Source organism: Lissotriton vulgaris, chromosome 10 (assembly GCF_964263255.1).
Source record: "Lissotriton vulgaris chromosome 10, aLisVul1.2, whole genome shotgun sequence".
Classification (NCBI taxonomy): Eukaryota; Metazoa; Chordata; class Amphibia; order Caudata; family Salamandridae; genus Lissotriton; species Lissotriton vulgaris.
This window is the reverse complement of record NC_141698.1, coordinates 853,391,336-853,414,178: the sequence shown is the minus strand read 5'-3', so window position 1 is coordinate 853,414,178 and position 22,843 is coordinate 853,391,336. Positions and strand designations below refer to the sequence as shown.

Here is a 22,843-nt window from a genome sequence, read left to right as displayed (position 1 = left end):
ACCGGTTTGGTAGACAGAGTTATATTGTGTTAAAGTTTGCGGCCTAGCCCAGCTTGGAAGCCGGGGTCTCGAGTACTGGCCCAGCCGGGTTCCAGTTCAACAACATCGGCCGTGAGCGTGTGGCAGGGTCCGGTCTATTGCTGTGGAGGTTTTCTTGGCCCGATTTTGATGGCGGTCTGCTGAGTTGGTAAACATCGAAGGGGGGTGACGATGCACGACTGAGGCTGTGGGCGGAGGTCCCTGACCCGGTGGCCCGGTTAGCCACCCGCCGGCATTCGCTGGGTTGGGATCTTCACTTACGGTAGCGAAGCGCAGATCGATGCCGCTGTTAACATTGAGTCCCCCTCTGCTGTTGTCCGTTCCACTTTTGACTGTTCCCCCGGGGAGACCGGGCTCTATGGGGGACTTGAAAATGGTTGATATCGAGCGAGGAGCAGTGGAGCGGACTGAGAATGAACCGTCGTTGCGAACTGTGCTGGCGGCCATTGGGGCTCTTCATACTAACGTGGAAGCCCTTATTCATAAAATGATAGCGTTTGTTTGAAATTGGGTGGATTGGACCGGACCCTGCTCCACTACAAGGAATGAAGCAGCTCGAAATACCCACGATGGCCATTTTGATAGAGGAAGCGGGCCCCGTGCAACGAGAGGTGTCGGAGCCTCCGGACGCTGTGATGGCCAATAGGAGCGAGATCGGTGCTTCGAATGGATCGTCAAGCCTACTATCAACGCTGACTATGGAAGGACTAATCGGTGCTCCCTTTCCAGAGACTTTTGATGAGAACAGTTTTGGGCTTGAAACCGCGTATTTCCCCTACCCGCCAGTTCCATTACGATGGCGGAGGAAACAACGTTGGGAGTTCATGACGGCGAGAAGAGTCTTTGGACCTGATGTAGTTCTCAGTGACTTAACATCTTTGCTTGATCTCAGTTTGAACTTTGCTGCACTTTTCTCGTATTTTGACTATCCTGTGGAGGCAGCAGTTCGTCCGGAAGGGGTTCGCATGTCCGATCGGAAGGGTCAAGGATGAGACTGATTGACTGGGTTTGACATTGTGGTCTTGATGGATGTGGGATTTGCTACCATGATGCTTGCGGGAGGTTGGGCGGTGTTTACAGTTTCCCCTGTTGCGTACTGCATTAGCTTTTTAATAGATTTGTGTATTTACTCTGGGGGATTCTTGGTTCTGGTGGGAGAGAGGGGGGACCGGGGGCACGTACGAATGTGCCCTCCTCCATTTTCTATTTTTAGTAATTAGATAAATGGGGCGACAGGCACACTGCTAGTTGGGGTTCGGCGAAAGCCATATGCGGGGGTGCAGGGTGGGGGGGATGGGTGTTACTGTAGTTAGTTTAGGCTGTGGCGTGAATATTTTTGTCATTTATCCTGATTTCGCTTTTTCGTATCTGGGGGCACTACGCCTTTCTTTATCCTGTTCTGTTGGGTGCAGTGGCACCAACTGGTACTTCCCATCAGCAAATCTCACGGCCTTGTACGATGCAGAGAAGCCTCAGACCACAGAATCACAAATTTGCTTGTTACACTCACTGCTCATTTGCTGCATTGCTGGCTTTTCGCTTGTTTTTGCCTCATTTGTTTCCCCAAATTGTCCACACTTGTTGACCTGTGGTTTTTGGAAGGTTTTTTTTGGGGCCTCTAGTTTTTTCTACCCCCAAGAACATTTCTGCTTCTATGCAGTGGTGTAACACATAATGATGCCCCCCCCTGCAAAATGTGATGAGGGGTTTGTCGTTTCCCACATCACACAGATATTCATTGGTCTTGGGCTCAATGGAGTCTACCTAAAGGGTTGGGCACCGCCCTATGCTGCAGGTGACCTGCTCGAGAAAGTAGAGTGACTTTCCAGAGCGTTTCCCTATTTCTTAGTCTATGCCATTGTATGCATTCTGCAAGGCATGCAATGACATGGCATTGGGAAGTGAGGGGGGCCTCCAAAACAAGGAACCGTGGGGCCCGAAAAGTGTGGGAGCTGCGGGGCCTATACATCTAGGGGAATGTCAGGCTGTCTGTAAATTTTGGAGCCTAGGGTTGCTTTTGGAGGCTTCGAGCCTGTGGTAAAAAAAGACAATGAAGTCATTGCCAACAAGACTTTCCGCAGACAGAGATTGGAGTCCCAGCAACTTGCCAGCGATTGCATTGCTTTTCTGCAAAGATCATGGCAAAAAGCACCCCAGAAAAATTGATTTAACTTTATTAAAATCATAAACAATTTTAAACCTTGTTCTATAGGAAAATGATTTTTAGGCCTTCCGTAGAAATGTGTCACATTACAGTCTTTGAGGATTTAGCAATATTGCCTACAATTAGTAATGAACCCACTAAAAGTTGTCCTTTGAGTGCAAGGTCTGTTCCCCCATACTGAAAAAGCTATAGTAAGATTCATGTTGAAAAACACTTGACTGACCCAAGTGAGCATTCTTATTATTGTGCCATTGCCAACCAGTGATATCCAGCAAAATAATCAGAGCATATTGTTATTTTGCAACTGCGGTCTTTTAAGGGGGGTAACCTGAATCTGAATACTGTAGAGACTAGATTGATCCTTTCAGAAGCCCAGGGTCTGACCCCACTATCATTCTTGATAGAGATAGAGATGGAAATGTTATGGGTTTTTTGTTGGGAAACTGTTTTATTTGAACTCTCAGCCACATGAAATGCAACCAGTCTTGCATTCCTCATTGACAGGCTGCACGCAATAGTGTTTTAAGGCTTGATCCTTAAGTTTGTTAGCTATTTTCCAGCCGCAGGCACTCACACAATGACTGGGATCCCCTTGAGTCACCCCCTCAATTCATCACATGTCAGGTTCTCCCAGGCTCACCCCGCTTATCAATCTTTATGAACAGCTCCCTTAAGCCATTTAATTAAGTCAATCTATTAATTTTGGAGCATTTTTTTCAAATATAAAAACATCACTCAACTTTTGCTCAAGCCTTACTTGGATTTTGCCTCTTGGCCATGTATAACTTATTATTATATGTGAATGAATACAGCACAAAATGAACCCATGATCATTCGAGTAATGTCTATTACAAGATTCCTTGACATCTGGCTGTAGGCCCTGGGAACTTTCCCCATGTAAGTTCCCTTGGTTAGGAATCAGAGTATTATTATTGATATAGTGTTCACAATGGCTAACCAGATATTATGGTTGCAAGGACCGGCCGTTTTCAGTAAAAGTTTCCAAGATATTTCCACTGTTTAAGTAAATGCAACCTCAGCATGGCCTTTAGCCATAACCAGCAGGATATGTGGATATAGCATCACAGTATTACATGGTCTATAAATACGCCTATTCCTCATGGACCAAGGGCCTGCTGGTCATGGATATTGGATGTTATGTTATGTTATGTTTTGTTATGTTATGTTATGTTATAGTGACTTATATAGCGCTCAGCTGCCCCAGCAGAGGGGCGTCCCGGCGCTTCTGGCAGCTCACAGACAACTGACAACGATGAAGCTCAGCAAGACAATGTCCGGAAAAGCTTAGTTTAGGGGAAAGAGGTGGGTCTTAATTGCCTTCCTGCGTTGTAGGTTGTGAATCCAGAGCCTTATCTTTGCATCTCTGCTGCCAATCTTGCCTACCTGCACAACGGGACATTGCTAAAAGCCACAGAGGAATTTCTGGAGGGTCGAGGGTCCCGAGGGCACGCCGCATAGCCTGTATTACCAGCCACACTCTAGGGAGGACTGCTACCCCCAGAGTGCATCACTCTTCACACAGCTGCCGTCAGTGCCGCGAGCGAGGGGGAGGCAGGGTCAGGCGCTTATAGCGCTGCCTCTCCCCCGCGGCGCGGGAGCCTTCTCTTTACATCTCTGCTGCCAATATTGCCTACTTGCACAATGGGACGTTGCTAAAAGCCACAGAGGAATTCCTGGAGAGTCGCGGGTCCCGAGGGGACGCTGCATAGCCTGTATTACAACCAAAACTCTGGGGAGGACTGCTACCCCCAGAGTGCATCACTCTCCACACAGCTGCCGTGGTCAGGGATCTAATACTCACAAAAATTTGCATTATAGGCAAAATAATACAGGGACAGAGCCAGAAAACATGAGTTTAGCCACTACTGTAGTGACCCAAGAAAATACAGGGGCCACCCTTGTAATAGGGAGACCCCGACATGATTCAGCCAGTCTTCTGGGAAAAATTAGAGGGTATCTTTTCATCCCTAATTAGACCTGTGTTAACCAAGTTATCTACAATAGAAGAAAGGCTACAGAGCCTGGAAGGGGCTATCAAACGCTCACTGGATTACTCACATCCATCTGTGCAGATATCCCGCAAGACTGAGTTTACATCCACTAACCCTCTGTGTTTTCCTGGCCCGAGCACTCTGTATAACACACATGTAGTTAATACCACGCCTGCAGCGAGGCCCATAGTTAATTCTGAAAGTGAAGTATTCCCAATGGTTCCCAACGCGCGGTCCATCCAACTTACCCACCAACCTCCCACAGAGAATGGTGGTGCGAGCCGCAGTGAAGTGACTCCTGTGTGCACTACTACTCAGATGAATCAGGTAAACTCTATTAGGCCACAGACCAGGGAGTAAATAAGGGAGCTCAATGGGAGACAGAAAGACAACTATCTATCAGAACCGACCTTTTTACACCTTCCACTAGAGGCTACACCATATACTGTTGTTCTAAACCAATGTACCCCTTTTACAACAGGGAGCTTATGAGCACTGGTCCCCCTGAAAAACAAGGTACTACACGCACTCTCTAATAAGACGGGCCAACTAATGCTCTATTTTCAGAGTTTAGGATGATTCGTCGAATCCCCTGAGTAGGCTGCACACCCAAAACCCTAGCAGGGTATTGTGTAGTGATCACTTTTAGGTCCCCGGAACTGGTCAGAAGTATCCTTGAACTGTCCAGGCGCCACATGGTCAGAAAAGGGGGGATGGGTGTGGTTCCTCTAGGCTTCTTTTACCAACCTACTTTATGGTCTGAGCAGGCCCCTGTATCTGATACCAATGGTAGTATTCCATATCACAGATACGGCATTCCAAATTTTAATTCCTTTGACCCCCTTTATAACCTGGACGGGGTAGATTGACTGGCGTTACCTCCAGGCAAAATCGAAGGTATGAGGGAGATACAATATGGTACTACTGTGCTTGCCCTCTGCCCGCCACGACTCTATCCATATCTTTAGAGAAATGAACACAATTGGGATAGTGAGATGGGCAAATGATTAAAAATGTTGGACATATTTGTCATATGGCAACATAGTAGTTATTAAAAAAGGAAAATGTTCAGAAATATAAGGAATTAGAACCATATCTATTGGTGCACTATTGCCACTTCTCTGATTTGTATACTGGGCAGGGTAACTGTTTATGGCAAATTCTTGGAACTTTCACAGATAATAAAGGCATTTGAAGCTGAAACTAATGCTAGAAAGAGTACACGCATCAGGATACAGAAATATTATTTACAGGTAATTTATATATTGATTTCACGTCCAAAGTTTTATACAAGGTCATGACTACTTTTCAGATTTGTGAGTATTCTGTGAAAATGTTTGTGATTAGATGTGTGATATCTGGTTATTCTGTTGTACCACTAAATATGAGTTTACAGGTCCGATATCTCATCTTTTAAATCTGTGTTCTTTTTGATATTGTGTGTATATTGCAGGTTTGCAGCAATGAAGTGAAATGTATCTGTGACCGATTCTGGACAGGGGATGACTGCAGTATTTATTTTCCCTATAAAGATACATCCAAAATTAATGAAGCAGTAGCCGCCAGAGGTTTGTGGAGTATAATTTCTGTTTCTATTATAAATCCTTGTTCATAAAATGATGTTCAAATTATTATAACTCCTGTTGCCACATTCCTATACAGGCGGGTAACTCAGTAGACGTTTGGACCTGACCTGATCGTAGTGCCTGGCTAAGCCCTTGCTTGGCTTTTTTATGTATAAAAAGGTCATATCCAGGAAAATGCTGTCATCTTCTGTCGCTGACATTACAATTGGGTTCTAGTGAGTTTGTGTGTGTGTGTGTGTGTGCGCGCACGTGCGTGTGTGTGTGCGTGTTTGTGTGTAGCGCTAAGCGAGTGGTATGCTTTTATCTGTAAGTACTGTTGAGCTTCCTCTACATGTCTGTATCCCTTGGTCGCTTTTAAGACTCTAAATAGGTTAGGGGTAGCATGTGAATTATTTGAAAACTGGGGAAATTCTAGAAATATAACATCAACAACATTTCTCATTATCTTAGACTTTTTGTGTACACCACATTAACTTAGAAGGATTAACATTGATTCAGAACTATTACTTACTACCCAAAAGAATAAACTGACTCGGGAATGTTTTCAGATCTACACATTAAAGAGAATCCTGAACTATTCTTGTCAACTCATAAAGAAACATGAATACGTTTATGTACCTTATTTCACTGGACAATTGTAAATCCATTTATCGCAATCACCCTGCAGAGTTAATAGGTGAATTACACCTTATTGAGAATGCTTCTGTGCAAGTCCAGATGAACTAAAATCTAAACCCTCCAAGTGATTCCTACTTTCGTGGTCTTCAAGTAGCTACCTATAATGCACTGAACTAGCTCCATTATGTATAAGGCCCTATACGCTTAAACTATATATATATATCATCTGGACCACTGACTGAGATCCTCAGACAGACATTCTTCAAATTCACCAGTGGTGAAAAGATTACTTCTGAATAGAAGAATTGTTCCACTCATGAATCCATACTTTGAAGAGCACTTCCAGTGGAACTATTTTGAACTTTTTTTGTCTTTTTGGGGCAAAGAATCCATGTGTTTTCAAAAATATTGACAAATATAAATAATTAGTTTTGACAATTCTGCCTTGACAGTTATGAGCTGGGATGCTCACGTAGACTCATTACCAATCCATTTATTCACCTTCACTAACTTGCTAGGCTAGTAGTATTCACATGTTTCAGAAATTAAAAATCAGGAGGCAGTGAAGGAAAATTGCATTAGTGGAGTCAGAGTGGAGATCAAAGGTATGGAAGGGACAATGATCCCTGTCTGTAAAATCTAATTGTAGTCTTCGTCAAATTCAGATACGTGTTAATTGTGGCACATTTTGCATGACTGCCCAGTTTAAACAAAATAAATTCTGGACCCTATTTTTGCTGGTGTTTGGACTTTATGCATAGTGACACTACTACTCAGTGCCTAAGTGTGTGTGCTCTGGTCCTAAAAATAAATTTTTCAAATTGGCTTCACTGAATTGGTCTTCTTAACTATCCTGTAAGATTACTGTAGATGGAGCAGAAAACTCACCTATTGTGTGAAAATTAAGTGTTATGGGGCTCATTTACAAGCCCCTTGCAACACCCATACGTCACTTTTCCCATGTTAAAAATGAAGCAAACATAGTGCAAGGGGCTTGTAAATAAGCCCCTATATGTGAGTTGCGGGGTGTAATTACACCACCCACATGCATTGCAAAATATATGTCTATCACAAGCACCCTTGTGCTCTCGCTGGACTGCAGTTTAAATGCACTGTAGTGATACATGGCAGGGAAAAGTGTGTTTGCCATAAAGGAAAAACCTGATTTCTTTCATATTTTAAAGATCCCCCTAAAGTGTACCTTGTAATCCCACATGGTAGGGTATGAAAATATGGCACCCAGTGAAATAACACCTAACATCTTTTTCACAGTGTAAGCTTTGCTAGATGTTCCATGGACAAGCCTGGGTGGGATTACAATATTTATTTCCTATCTCTGCCTGGGAAAATGCAGAAAAAACAAGTCAAACTTATTTGCTACAAAATTTTCTAAATATTAATTATTGGTGACATCAAATAACTTGGGTGGACAAATAAAATGATAAAAATATACTTTAGGCTCCGTGAGCCAGAACTAGAAAATTAGATCTTCAGCCGCAAGGCTGACATAAGAACGTTCAACCACCAGTGAGGAGGAGGAAACAAGTACCAGCAGGGACAGTGCACCTAATTGGAGAGAAACTTGCACTATCACCAAAAGACTCCAGGGTAAGGTTGTCAAGCCCACTGTGGGGATGGAAGAATCAGAAACCACCGACCGGAGGGAGTGGGCAATGGATCTCCTCATGGAATATAACAAGGTATCTCTGTGGTGTCCCAAGAACAGGCTCCACCATCATCTTGGTCTGCATTCCCCTCCTTAACTCCAGGGCCCCCCAAACAAAAGGACCTTCAGCTGCACAGCCTTTTTTTAAAACCTCCTTCTCTTCCTCCTACTCTAAGTTCCTGCCCAGAACGTCAGCAGCTCTGAGACACTTTTGACCCCTTACACCCCTGAGCCCTCATGTGTTGCTGCCCATCTTTGCCCTCAATATGTCTTACTGGCTGTACTCAAGGAGGGCACGAGGCCTATGGCAGTGGTCAGTTAGCGATCTCTTTGGACATGTGGGATCTCACTTCAAAAGATGATATCTAACCTACTGAGAGATAATATGTAGCCTCCTGATCTACTTGCTTCAAGGTATTACATCACTTCAGCATCCCCAAGTCAGTTCTTGTTGTCATGTCTCCCAGTTCATCAGTTTTGTTTCAATTATTTGCCCCTCTGCCCCAGTGTATCAGACTTCCCATGGGGTGTCTGCTCCTGTCATTGCCAGCTACCTTACATTCTGCAACTCATCATATGTCCAGAGATGGAATACACATTATTCACTTGGAGAGTTAACAACTCTGTATCAGAGGGCAATAGCCTGTCTCTACCCCAAGAAGGACAGATGGGTGTTCACTGCTGACCACTTAGCAGGGTTAGCTATCTACGAGTAGACTGTCACAGCTGGCAGAACAAAGGACAGCCTTAGTACTTCCTCTTTTGACTCGGATATGGAGTCCTTCTTCCATATATTCTGAGGACCCTACTAGATAGCCAGGCTCCAGGGGAGAGTACCAGGTTTGCCCTTGTCAGGTGGTAAGAGAGCTCTTCTAAATAGGATTATGGTTACGGAGCCAAAGATAGGCCTGCTTGGTGGTAGAAAAGTTCTGCCATACAGAAACAAGGGCTCCTGAATAATTTACAGTAAGTGCAAAATAAGATGGGAGAATTTAAGAACGTAGTTAGAATTAGGTTGCTGTATATCTCCAAATACTGGCTAGCAAACAAGATAAATCTGACACCTTGACCACAACCGCCTTAGAACATTACTGGACCTGGAAAGGTTTTACCTGTAGATGAAGGCCCTTCAACAAGAAAGAAAACTCCTAGCTCCTGGCTCCTCATGGAAGAAGAGGACTTACTCAAGGACTCCTGGACTCTTGTTAGCTCCCAGCAACTGGAATTGGTCGCCAAGGATCTAGCTGGTGTCCTGCTGTTTACCTGGCTCAAGGACACAAAAAGCCAATGGACTCCAAAAGGACCCAGCTGACCATAGAACAAAGTACCATGCCAGAGGCCAAGTTGGAGCGAAACCTGGTCCCCAAAAGCCTGCCCTGGGGTGCTAGGGCTGCAGGAATGACCAGAAGGAAGTTTCCCAACAGATGGGGGCTAAGTCTGAAAATAAAATCTTTTACCAGGAAGACCTGCTCTGTTTTCCAACACCCAAGCCATCCCTTTAAAATATCATATCTTTAGTTCCCCCTAACCTATCCTAAGATCTATGTGTCTTTTTGCTCATTAGGTTGTTCTCTATTTTTCTAAATATGTTTGAGAATTTTACTATGTTGTTTCTTCACTTTAGAATATTTGATCCTGCTTTAACTTAACGTGCATTACCGGGGGTGGACTGCTATCGCTATTTGGAGTTGCGAAGAGAGTCTCTAATAACTGTGTTGTGACCTAACCAAGTTGTTTATTAAGTTGGTAGGGATCCCCTCTCCCAAAATGTATGACCAATTTTCAGATAACGTGTTAGTTCATGTTAATTTGTATGTTTTGCAGGTATCATTAGTACAAATATAATTATTGGAGCAATTGCTGGCACCATTTTAGTTCTCGCTCTTATTCTAGCAATAACTGGATGGGGATACAAGTAAGTGCAGTTATCTCTTTTTCTTGCTATATGATAACGTTTGTACGATTGTGATTACAAATTATCATAATGTTCTTATTATGTGTAAATTGCACTTTTAAAATTAATCAGTAAGTTCATAGGTTCAGTAGTAGATGTTTTCGACTAATGAGAATAAACAATTCTGGGACCAGAAACAAATCAGATTTTGGTAGGATATTTTAATACTGGTAACGACAATAACTTCAGAAGATGTAGATATGCCCTTCTTTAAAAAGCTTGTGTAGGTCATATATGTGCTTTTGAACTAAGCTTTACAGAACTATGACTTTGGTAATGAAAGTATTCATTTAAAAGGAAAAGTGAAACTGGTGCAGATATGAAATATTGTATGAAAGGGGAGGCAGTACAACTGCTTGGCAGAGGGATGAAAAAAGTAAGCTGCATTCACACCTAAAGTTACAGGAAATAAATCTACTCCTGAGAAAACATACAGCAGTGCCTTTAGAAATATTATATCCATTTGATCATACCGTGACAAACCACCAAATGAAGAAAGATTGATAAACACATCATATCATATTACATTTCCTTCAACTTAGTCTTTAAAGCTTCTCACGGCAAATGCAGGATTTTATGGAGATTCTTTATTCACAGATTCATATTCCTTGGTGTGAGACAATTATAAATGCTGCTATATCACTGAAGCATAAGGGGATGAACTTCTTCGATTTATAGTGTGATAAGGAATAGTAGACAAATGTTGTGTTTCCATATTAAACATGCTTCATTCTTTTGTGATCTAATTTCAAATGGTTCAAGTTGCTCAGTGTGCATGCCAGAATTATGCCCTGTTTGGGATAACAGTAGTGTTAGATATGGGATTTCTGGATGCAGAGTTATGCACCATGTCCAAGCAAGAACCATCACTCTAGTCAGGGTAAGCTAGATACACACTTTAGATTAACCTGTGCTGACCCTCTGGTAGCTTGGTACAGAGCAGGCAGGCTAAACTTAAGATGCAATGTGTAAAGTATTTGTGCAGCACACACACACACACATTATACACAGTAACACAATGAAAACACCGCAAAAAGACTCCACACATATTTAGACAAATAAAGAATCATTTTGTTTTATTAAAAATCAAGAACTTAACAACAGAAATCCAATAAGTAGAATCTGAGTTAGGAATTTTTAAAGAATAAACTCAAAATAGTGCTTAGAAGTCAATAGCGCTAAAAGGATACTTGCGGTCGCGCTATACTGGGATAAATCCAAAGTTCAGGCTGACCACGATGGAGGCCAGGCCGGCTACAGTACTCAAACAGGTTCCATTCACAAAGTGCCTTGGACAGAGCAAAGTGTTCACATGGAAGAGTCAAGGTAAGGAGTCGAGGAGGCACCTCATCATCATTGATCTGTGGATGGAGGCGAGCGGCGGTGCCGATCTCTGCAATCAATGGGAGCTTCAGTGTCAAACCCCTTTGTAATGCAGGTGCTGCTTTGATGTCATGCTGCTATATCCATCAGTGTTGAGCCGGCTTGGCTGTAAAATCACTGTTGTCGAGCGGCTGCTGCATAGACATTGAAGGTGATGCAAATTCAATGCTGTGTCGACATCTATGTGAAAAATGCAATAAGGATGATGGCAATGGTAGCTACAAAGACAGTCAGCACCCTTGTTACAGTTTTTGCATACATTTGAAATAGCTTGTCTTTATTGCCTGCTCAATGTTAAAACACTGTGCCATCCACAATGTCCCCCTGCACAGAAGCAACGCCTCTAAGCACATACAATGTAATATATTAAGCAACAGGGCACAGCACCAAATAATAAATACTTTCTGATCAACTCAAGTCCGACTTGTGTTTTAATGTCCTTTAAAACACAAGTCCGACTTGAGTTGATCAGAAAGTATTTATTATTTGGTGCTGTGCCCTGTTGCTTAATATATTAGAATCTATGTGGGAAAAGCTGCACAAACCCACTTCTAAGGCCCAGGACTGGAGAGGCACCTCGGGCAAGGGTAGAACCCACAGATGGTGGAGTCCAGAAGCACCAGCAGGATTGTTGTAAGTCTTTTGTGTCACTGAAACTTCAGCAAACAGGAGGCAAGCCCTTGGGTTCAAGTGAGGTGGGTCCCATCCCTGTCCTCAGCAGGGCAGGGCTCAGCAGGGGCAGTTCAGTACAGCAGTGAAGCAGTTCCTTGGAATGGTCAGTCAAGCAGAGTGGCAATCCTGGTGGCAAAGTAGTCCTTACTCATGGCAGAGTTCGTCACAGGTCCACTAGTGTACTACAGAGTTCTTCGCAGGTCCAGTAATATACTGATTTGGTAGGGTCCAAATGGTATACAGTCAAAATATCGAGTTTTTATTATCGATTTGCATTAATATCGATTAAAAAATATAGAATGGACACAATATCGACGGGACAAAATATAGACTACAAAAATATCGAATAGGATAGCATTAATATCAAATTAAAAAATATAGAATGGACATAATATCGAATGGACAGAATATAGACTACAAAAATATCGAATTTGAGGTAAGTGAGTTAATATCAATTTTTAAAGTGTTTTTTATGTTAGTATATGTTTGAAAAGTGTTTATTTTATTATTTATATTAATTAATTATTTTTATGGTATTTAATTTTTGCGTAATATAATTCTGTAGCAGGTTGTGGGTTTATAGGGGAATAGGGTGGGAAGTAATTTAATTATAATTAATAAATATGTTAATTTATTTATTGGTATTTATTTTGAATTATTTGTTAATTATTAATTGGTAATTAATTAAAATAAAATTTGTAATTATTTTTAATTGATTAATTGATAATTATGGTAATTTTAGTAATTTATGTTCAGTAGCGGGTTGTAGGTTTATAGGGGAATAAGGTGGGAAGTTATTTAATTATAAATAATTAAATATGTTCATTTATTTATTTGTATTTATTGTGAAATAATTGTTAATTAATTATTGATTGGTAATTAATTAAAATATAATGGGTAATTAATTTTAATTAATTTATCAATTGATAATTATGTTAATTTTATTAATTTAGTTTCTGTAGTGGGTTGTGGGTTTATAGGGGAATAGGGTGGGGAGTAATTTAATTGTAAGTAATTCTATTTTTAAATTATTTTTTTATTTTATCAAATTTTTAATTATTTTCTAATTGTTAATTAATGTATTGTTAATTGGTAAATAATGTGTATTAGTAGGTAATTATTTTTATTAAAATATATATAAATATAAAAGTGTTAAGTATTTTAATTAATTTGTAATTGGTATTAATATTTATTTTATTTTTATTTATATATGAAGTATTTACTTTCCCCTACTGTTGCACTCACTGGAGTGGGAATAGTAATTTTTACCCTCCTGCTATCCAATGCTTTCCCTACTGTTGCACTCACTGGAGTGGGAATAGTAATGTTTACCCCTACGCTATCCAACGCTTTCCCTACTGTTGCACTCTCTGGAGTGGGAATAGTAATTTTTATCCCTATGCTATCCAACGCTTTCCCTACTGTTGCACTCTGTGGAGTGGGAATAGTAATTTTTACCTCTACGCTATCCAACGCTTTCCCTACTGTTGCACTCTCTGGAGTGGGAATAGTAATTTTTACCCCTACGCTATCCAGCGCTTTCCCTACTGTTGCACTCTCTGGAGTTGGAATAGTAATTTTTACCCCTACGCTTTCTAACGCTTTCCCTACTGTTGCACTCTCTGGAGTGGGAATAGTATTTTTTACCTCTACGCTATCCAACGCTTTCCTATTGTTGCACTCTCTGGAGTGGGAATATTTATTTGTACCCCTACGCTATCCAACGCTTTCCCTACTGTTGCACTCTCTGGAGTTGGAATAGTAATTTTTACCCCTACGCTATCCAACGCTTTCCCCACTGTTGCACTCTCTGGAGTGGGAATAGTAATTTTTACCCCTACGCTATCCAGCGCTTTCCCTACTGTTGCACTCTCTGGAGTTGGAATAGTATTTTTTACCCCTACGCTATCCAACACTTTCCCTACTGTTGCACTTTCTGGAGTGGGAATAGTAATTTTTACCCCTACGCTATCCAACGCTTTCCCTACTGCTGCACTCACTGGAGTGGTAATAGTAAATTTTACCCTTTCTGCTATCCTACGGTAAAAATATTGTAATTATTTTATTAATATTACGTTTATATATATATATATGTATTAACAAATCAATTTGTATGTTTTTTTTTACTTACAATAATTTTTTATAAATTTTAAGGTTATTTAAGTATTTTAAGTATGTTTAAGTTCATTATATTTAATATTTCATTAATTTTTTATTAATTTAAAGCATTTAAAAAAAAATCGATATTTTGACTAACTATATTTTTTACATCGATATTTTTGATTCAATATTTTTTGTACTTACCTGTTTGGAGATAGGAGGTCGATATTTTGGCATTCTATATTTTTACCTCGATATTTTGGTAGGTCGATGTTTTGGCATTCTATATTATGTCAGTGATCCGGGCCAAATATGCCTGTGAAGTGGGGGGTAATTCCCAGCCTTGTCTGCCAGGCTATCTGTAGTGGGTAATCGGTCCTTTTTGTGGGGACAAGATACAGCCTATTCAGATGCAAGCGACAGCTCCCTCTCCCACTTCCTGCTCTGGTAGATTATCAGAATGCAGATAAATGCAGATGAGTCCTCTGTCACACCCATCCTTCCTGTGTTTGTGGCTGTCTCCAGTCCCGTCCAGATGTGTATTGGAGACAGGCTGCCGGCACACAGAGCTAAGTTAAGAGCAGAGAAAAGTCCACTTTCTCAAAGTGGCAATTCTAAAATTTAAATTGTAATGTCAAATCCAGCTTTACCACTAAAGAGGATTTATCATTACCATTCCAAAGATATGAAACATGATGTTGCTACTGCTTTCTAATCAGGAATTGCAGCTTAAGAGTGTTTTCAGGAATTCCTAATGCTAGCCTATGAGAGTAGTAGGCCTCACAATAGTGAAAAACAACTTTGAATGTTTGTCACAACCAAGATAGGTAAAACGTAAAAGTACATGTCCTACCTTCTACTTACACAGCACCCTGCCCTAAGGGCTACCTAGGGCCTGCCTTAGGGGTGACATGAGTGTAATAAAAGGGGAATGTAAGGCTTTGCAAGGGGGTTTAAATGCGAAGTCCAAGTGGCAGTAAAACTGCACACACTGGCCTTGCAATGACAAGTCTGAGACATGTTTGAAAGGCTACTTGTGTGAATGGCTCAATCAGTGCTGCAGGCTCATTAGTAGCATTTAGGTTACAAGCCCTGGGTAAATGGTATACCACTTTACAAGGGACTTATACATAAACTAAATATGCCAATCATGTATATACCAACATCACCATGTTTAGGGGAGAAGCCCATGTAATTTAGCACTGGTTAGCAGCGGCAAAGTGCTATGAGTCCTAAAGCCAACAAAAAGAAGGTCATAAAAAGAGGAGCAGGAAGGCAAAAGGTTTGGGGTAACCCTGCATAAGGGGTCATTTCAAACCTGACCCCACTCCAGCCTAAAGCCAGGATCGGCTAATAAATACCTTGATGGACTTCCCTGCGTAGGGCAATAGAACCTAGACAGTAGCTCACTACTGCAGGGGTACTTGCCAGTTCTACACCTCTGTGAACCTAGTTGGATCCCTCTGTCTATGCTGTCAGGGGCCATTGAGCTGACCCATGGGGAACCCTTCTAATCACCTGTGGATCCCATTTGTGCAGCACCAAACCATAACTTGCTCACAGATGCATCCCAGGAGGCAGACTGGACCACCAAGGCCAACAAAGGGGTGTGGCCCATTCCAACCCTCGGTTCTGACTTCTGTCCCCAACCCAAGGAAACCTATGTCCACAAGGACAGCAACCAATACAGGCCACTGACTTCTGCCAGTGTCAGGAACCAGGGCACAGGCCATTCAGGGCACTCTGATCATAGACGTTTTTCAGAGTGAGGGTGGGGGGCAGCAGGCCCAGATGACTTGCATTCTTTCTCCACTTTCCCTTACACCAGGTCAGGGATGATATCTTGAACCTGATCCTTCCACCCAGGGCCTGTACCCTTAGGCTAAACATGTGCTGGCAAGTCAGGACTTCCAAGGGGTACAGCCACACCCCCAAGGGGAACACATTTCTGCACATGTTGTACAAGAGTCTGCCTGGCACAAGTCTCCAGCCCGTCGGCATCCGGAGCATGCACAGCTTCAGAACCCCTGCTCATTTTGCCCCACGAAGTTTCACAAATAAATCGTTGCTGGAGCTTAGGAGGGGTGATGCTGTATTCCCGATGTCTGTGGCCACTGGGGAAATTGTGGTGAGTTTAAGTGTAATGACTGTGACTTCAGGTTTAATACTGAGCTTATTACTAATAATGTTGCTTCAACTGCTTTAACAACGGAGTTCGAGTGCCTGGAGGGAGAGCTTGGTGCTCCATTGGTCTCCTCTAGTGGCACAGACACCTTACCTGCCAGCTTTTGAAAATGTGGTATAGTTTTCAGGATGAGTCCCTTCAGTGTATACTGCTTAACACCCGCTCTCTGATCAAACATAAATATCCGTTGGAATGTATGCTGCAGCTCTCTAATCCCAAGATAGTATTTCTGACTGAGACCTGGACGAACGAGGCATCAGACCCTGACTGGAACACAGCACTTCCGGCAGGTTACTGACTGACTGACCACCCTTTGTAAAAATCAGACCCTGGCATAAAATACAGAGAAAGTATCTAGAACTGTCTCTTGACACATGCCCTCCTACACAGGTCATTGATAACAATGAGGCAGTTTACCAGTTTGAGAACTGGATCAAATCAGAGGTCAACCAGGTAGCAACAGAAAAAACTATTAGAACAAGAAGATTCCAGGCGACATCACCATGGTATGGACCAGACCTTAAAAGCATAAAGTCCATTTGCAGGAGAGTCGAACGACTATGGAGAACCGATTATAGTAAGGAGCAGAAACTGGCACATAATCTAGCCTTAGACCAATATGGCCATCAAAAAAGTTCAAATGATTTACTTTACGACAAAAATTGGGGCTGCAAAAAACTTCTCTATGGAGCTTTTTAAATAAGTCCAAGCCCTATCTAAGCATCAGCAGGCCAACCAGTTTAGGCCTGACCAAGCCTTCTGTAATAAGATGGCTAATTTCTTTCAAACAAATGTGCAATTATTTACGATGACCTCCTAAATACAGCACCAAACGCTGCCAAATTAATGGACTGCCATTTGAGGAGAATGCTATTCAGAGCCAACTAACTAGCTTTCTTACCCTTATGCAAGAGAAAGTGAATAACCACCTTCTAACAACAAAATCAAAATCTCCCAAAGATCCCTGCCTCCCGCCAATCTACATCTGGTCTCCGAAAATACTAGCTCCAATTTAACTCCCCTACTAAACAAAGAAGGGTAAGTCAGGGATTTTTCCCTGTGCTTGGAAAATTCGCTTGTTTCAGGCCGATCCTGCAAAAGCCCACCCTGGACCCGATGGAGGTCAAACATTATCGAACAATATCTTGCTTGCCAATAGCAGCCAAAATTCTCGAAAAAACAATAAACAGCAAGTTAAAGTGAGTCCAATAACCTGTTAGACTCCAGCCAGCATGGCTTCCAATCACCGCATTCTACGGAGTCGGCTCTGATAATGGCTATGGAGGAGATTCGCAGACAGGTGGATGGGGGCAGAGTCGTCCTTATCCTACTTGACCTATCAGCAGTATTTGATACCTTGAATCATACAATGTTAGTGCGGCGGCTGGAGGCTGAGGGGATTGGGGAGACGGCTTTGTCCCTCCTCTCCTCCTTTCTAGCTTTTAGGGACCAGAGGATGCGCTGGGACAATCTACAATCTAATATTTTCCATCTCCCGTGAGGGTTACCGCATGGATCGGCCTTATCACAGACTCTACTTAATATCTATGTGACCCAGCTGGCAAGACTTATCAGAGTTTTAGGGCTAACAAAGGTCCTAAGCTTAAAGCTTCTTGAACAAATAATAAGCACAGGCTTTGAATAAGAGCTGTGTGTTTTTTGCCTCCAGTGTCCAGCCGGACAAGGAAGTGTTTATTTCAAAGAATTAGTGAATATATACTATTTTTAAAGTGGAGCAGGCCACACATTAATAACTGGGCACAAGCCTGTACCAAGTCAAGGAAAAAGACAATACATGGGGAGAAAGAATTGTAGCAGGCAAACAAGTTGGAGGAAGAGGTGGCTTACAATACAATGAAATCTTAAGTAAGCTCTAACCAACAGTAACTGCAACACATATTACAAAATGAAAAAGAGAGCAGTACTGTACAAACAGTCGATAAACGTTTCGATCCCTGTCTCCAAAATGAAGTGGGGATCATCTTCGGAACTACAATTAAAAGCTTTGCCTGATTGTTTTTATACAAGCCTAGGGCGCCCGGCGTTTAGGCGTGGGTATCATCATGAGTCAACTCGGAAACCATAATATTGTATGTACTTCTGGATACTAGTGGGATAACCTTCACAGCAAATACTGGCGGCTTGTCTGGCAGCGCGCTCGATGGTGCGAGCCTGTTTAAAGCGATCCGCAATGTGATCACTATGGGACGGATAGTGATTCCCGTCTGGTCAGCGTGGTCACTCCCAGTGTAGTATGCTAGGCTGTTGAGATCCATTGACATTCTGGCATGGTATCACAAGCATAACAACACAAAGAGTCCCAAATTGATGAAGATGAAGGAAGAGTCGAATTTGGAAAAATTACCAATTGAGAGAAAAAGGAGAAAAATAAAAAACTAAAAATGGTCTTTGTATAGAGTTGGAGTGAACAATGAACTACTATGGTATTGAGCAAAAATCTCATCCTCACCGCTGATCAGCAATGTAAGAAAAGGGGTTTCTGGTTGGCAGAGGTATGCAACCTGTATAAGCAGGAACAACCACTCTAGTTAGGGAGAGCTAGATAAACACTTTAAATTAACCTGTGCTCACCCTCTGGTAGCCTGGCACTGAGCAGGTAGGCTTAACTTAAGAGGCAATGTCTAAAGTAGTTTTGCAACACACACACATTAACACAATGAAAACACTACAAATAGACTCCACACAGGTTTACAAAAATAGATAATAATTGTATAATATAATCAAGACCAAAGGCAATAAGTAGAATCGGAGTTATGAATGTTTAAAGAATAGACCAAAAATAGTGCCTAAAAGTCAATAGCGAAAAAAGTTACTGGAGGTCGTGGTAGACCTAGGTAAATCCAAAGTTCAGGCCGACCATGATAAAGGACATGCCAGCTACAGGACTCAAACAGGTCAGCTGACATAGTGCATTGAATGGATCTGGTGGGTTAGTGGACTAATGTGTCCACTGAAGGGGCCTGTGTCACAGGTTCATATCCTGGTGCATCCACTCAACCTTTCATTATTCTACAGTCAATAAAATGAGTACCATTGAGATGGGTAACAATACGCATCGGTTTTTCAGCACCAGGCTACCCTTGGGTGAATGTGTGCTTTACAAATACACATGTTAAATTATGGCGCAAAGCGTTGACGAGTCACTGCTTGGTCATTGATCTATAGAAAAGCCATTTCGAACAACTGTTAAGACAGTGGCAGATGTAATTTCATATATGCGCCTTAACCACATAAAGCTGTGTAGCACAGATCACACATTTTATGACTAGTTCGGGTATCTGGAAATGCAAGTTTAGCTTTTGAAGTTCTCCCTTTTTTAATGATAATAGTTGTGTGTTTAGCATAAAACACTGTTTCTCGGCGCAAAGAGTAATACACAGATTTTTGACTACTGGAACGATCCTACAGTCCTGTAGCTGACTTGGGAAACTATTATACTTTCTTCAGTGCCATAGTAAAATAGATTTACCCAGAGGTGCACCCAGGAATGGTAACATTATGGGGATAACATCTGTTATATTTTTATTTTATTTATTTGTATTTATTTTGAAAGTTTTGTATAGTGCGAACAAGACCCTTGCGGGTATCAGAGCGCTTTACAGGGCAAATACAGGTGATTAACAGAAACATAAAAATACGATGAATTAAGCGAATACATTCCTAGCAAATATAAGCGACTAGCACATCTCAACATGAGTATATAAGAAAGATCAGGTGAGTCTAGATAGGAGAATCACTTTCACTTCTTTTTTGAAGAAAGCAGTGGACGGATTCAGTCTTGTTTCTGGGGCAAGGCGTTCCAAATCCTGGGGGCCATTCCTGAGAAGGTACGATTGTAAGGTTTTTTCTTGGAGAAACATTGTGGTTTAAGTAGGAGATTATCAGAACTCCTAGTGGTTCTGTTACCTCCTCATAGAACTAGTTTCTCCGTAAGGTATCTCGGGGTTTTTTGGTGCAGTGCCTTTTGAGTCATGCAGGAGATTTTCAAATGTATTCTGGCCTCTAAAGGTAACCAGTTGAGGGCACGAAGTTAAGGGGAAATGTGGCAGTTTTTTCTGGAGCCTGTGATGAGTCTAGCGGCTGTATTGATTGAGGCTCTTAGCGGAGCGGTTGTTGATCTGGGAAGACCGCAGAGAGCGACACTCCCATATTCCACTCTGAATGTTTTCAGTTTTCTCAGGGTGTTCATCTGAAAATTGCCTCCTTTAGTTGCAGGGCTGATGTGTTTCTGCATGTTTAGATTATTATCAAGAGTTATTCCTAGGGATTTCGCAGAATCAATAATGCGAGGTTGACCATAAAGTGCAGTTAGGTGCTGCATCCATTCGCGGATCATGTCCGTTTGTTTGGGGGGGGCGATAAGGAGGAATTCCGTTTTTAGAGTGCTAAGTTTTAAATAGTTGCTTGCTAATCAGATCTGAGTTTTTTAGAGCGTTGACTTAAGGGACTTGATGTCTTCGAGAGAGTCAACCTTAATGTAGAACTGTGTGTCGTATGCGTACATGTGATATTGGATGTTTGAGGAGTTGAGAAGCTCAGTGAGTGGGTTCATAAATAGATTGAAGAGTGTTGGGAAGAGGGCAGAACTCTGGGGTACTCCCAAGGTGACTGGGGTAGGGTTAGATAAAGATTGGTTGATCTTGAATCTTTGCGTTCTGTCTTGAAGGAAGAACGTGAACCAGTTTAACACTGTTCCAAATAAACCCATTCTATGCTTTAAGAGGTCAAGTAGGTTGCTGTGTCTGACTGTATCGAAGGCAGAGGATAAGTCAAGTAGGATTAACAAACAGACTTTATTTTGATCCAGTATTTGTAGGGCATCATCTATGATGTGAGTCATGGCTGATTCAGTGCTATGCCCAGATCGAAAGCCAGATTGGAATTGATCTAGCAGGTTGAAGTAGTCAATATGATTCCTAAGCTGCATGTGGACACATTTCTCAAGCAGTTTGGCCAGGGTCGAAATGTTGGCTATTGGGCGATAGGTATTCAGGTCTGATGGGACAGCTGAAACTTTCTTTAGAATAGGGGATACCTGACCTGCGTTGAGGATGTTTGGAATGATTTCTGACAAAAGAGATGTGTTTATAATCCTGGTCCTAAGGGGCACTAGCTGTGGCATGAAGGTCTTTAAGTGGGTTGCTGAGAGAGGATCTGTGAAATCGTTAGAGGGATTCAATGCCATAAGCGTGTTTAAGATAGTTTCTTCACTGTAGAAGTTGAAGTTGGTCCAGGAGGCGTTGTTCTTGAGGTCAAGCTTTGAGGAACAGTTAGGAGAGGTCACTGGTGTGGTCAGCGTGGTATTCGTGTGTGTGTGGGTGTGGTATAGTAGGTCGTTACGTAGGTCTGTCTTTAAATTTTCAGACTTTGTTGTGAAAAAGGCGGCAAGCTCCTCACAATTGGGGAGTGTTTCTGGACTAGCTTGGGGGAGTGGGAGACACACTTTGATTGAGTTTTGATTATTTTGAATATTTTTTTGTCTAATTGTTTACATATGAAGTCAGCTTTAGAACGTCTAATCTTTCTGTAATAGGAGTTTCTGGTGCTTCTTAATAGTTTTAGCTGTGCAGCGGATGGATCGGATCTCGATTGTCTTTCAATTGCTCTCAGTTATCTTCTGTCTTCATTTAGCCTACCATCATACCAAGGGTTTGAGTCTTTTGTGGTGACTCTTTTCAATAGTAGGGGTGCTAGGTTGACGAGTACCATGTTCATGGAGTTGAAGTAGTGATTTGTCAAGACCTGTACATCATCTAATCCATCCAGTGGTGGCGTGAGGATGTGGCTAGAGGTTGCGAGTGCGGTGGGATTGAGGTTATCTAGGTTCCTTCTCCAGACTTTTGTTCTCTCTGGTTGCATAGAGAGTAATTTAACTACTTCCTTGATGTGGAAAGTGATTATGTGATGGTCGGACCAGTCAGAAGGAAGAATCGATTCAAGCTGAATTGAGTCTTCTTTGGAGATCACTAGATCGAAGGTTGAGCCCTTGTCGTGGGTGGGACTATCACATATTTGGAGCAGGTTGAGGTCGGACAGGAAAACTTTGAGGCTGTTGACCTCTGGGTCATTTAGATCGTTCCAGTGGAGGTTGAAGTCCCACAGGAAGGTCTGAGTCATCTGTTGACCGACATTTGTGGCTAAAATATCCATGATATGTTTGATGAAGGTAAGGTTGTTGCTGGGAGGATGGTAGAAAGAGTGGAGCGAGCATATTGGTTTGTTATTGCTCGAGATGTCTAGGCAAAGGTATTCACATGAGGAGAATACCGGGGAGGTAGAGCGGTTCACAGAGAGGTTGTTCCTATGAATGCAGGCAATGCCACCCCCTAGCTTGTCAGGTCTATCAAGTCTAGTGATGTAATAGTTTGGGGGAACTAAAATGTCTAAGATGGGTGTGGATGATTCGTTTATCCAGGTTTCCGTCAGGATGATACGGTCGGGTT

General features: G+C 42.1%; 1 protein-coding gene across 2 annotated transcripts in view; it reads left to right on the top strand.

The window, feature by feature from the left end:
- ADAM22 (ADAM metallopeptidase domain 22) overlaps nt 1-22,843 on the top strand; it is a 1,128,810-nt gene that overhangs the window by 991,498 nt on the left and 114,469 nt on the right. For both annotated transcript variants that reach the window (XM_086941795.1, XM_086941794.1), the window contains exons 24-25: nt 5,669-5,783; nt 9,910-10,000. In XM_086941795.1, coding sequence (XP_086797921.1) covers nt 5,669-5,783; nt 9,910-10,000 — 206 coding nt within the window. The remainder of the gene's footprint in view (nt 1-5,668; nt 5,784-9,909; nt 10,001-22,843) is intronic.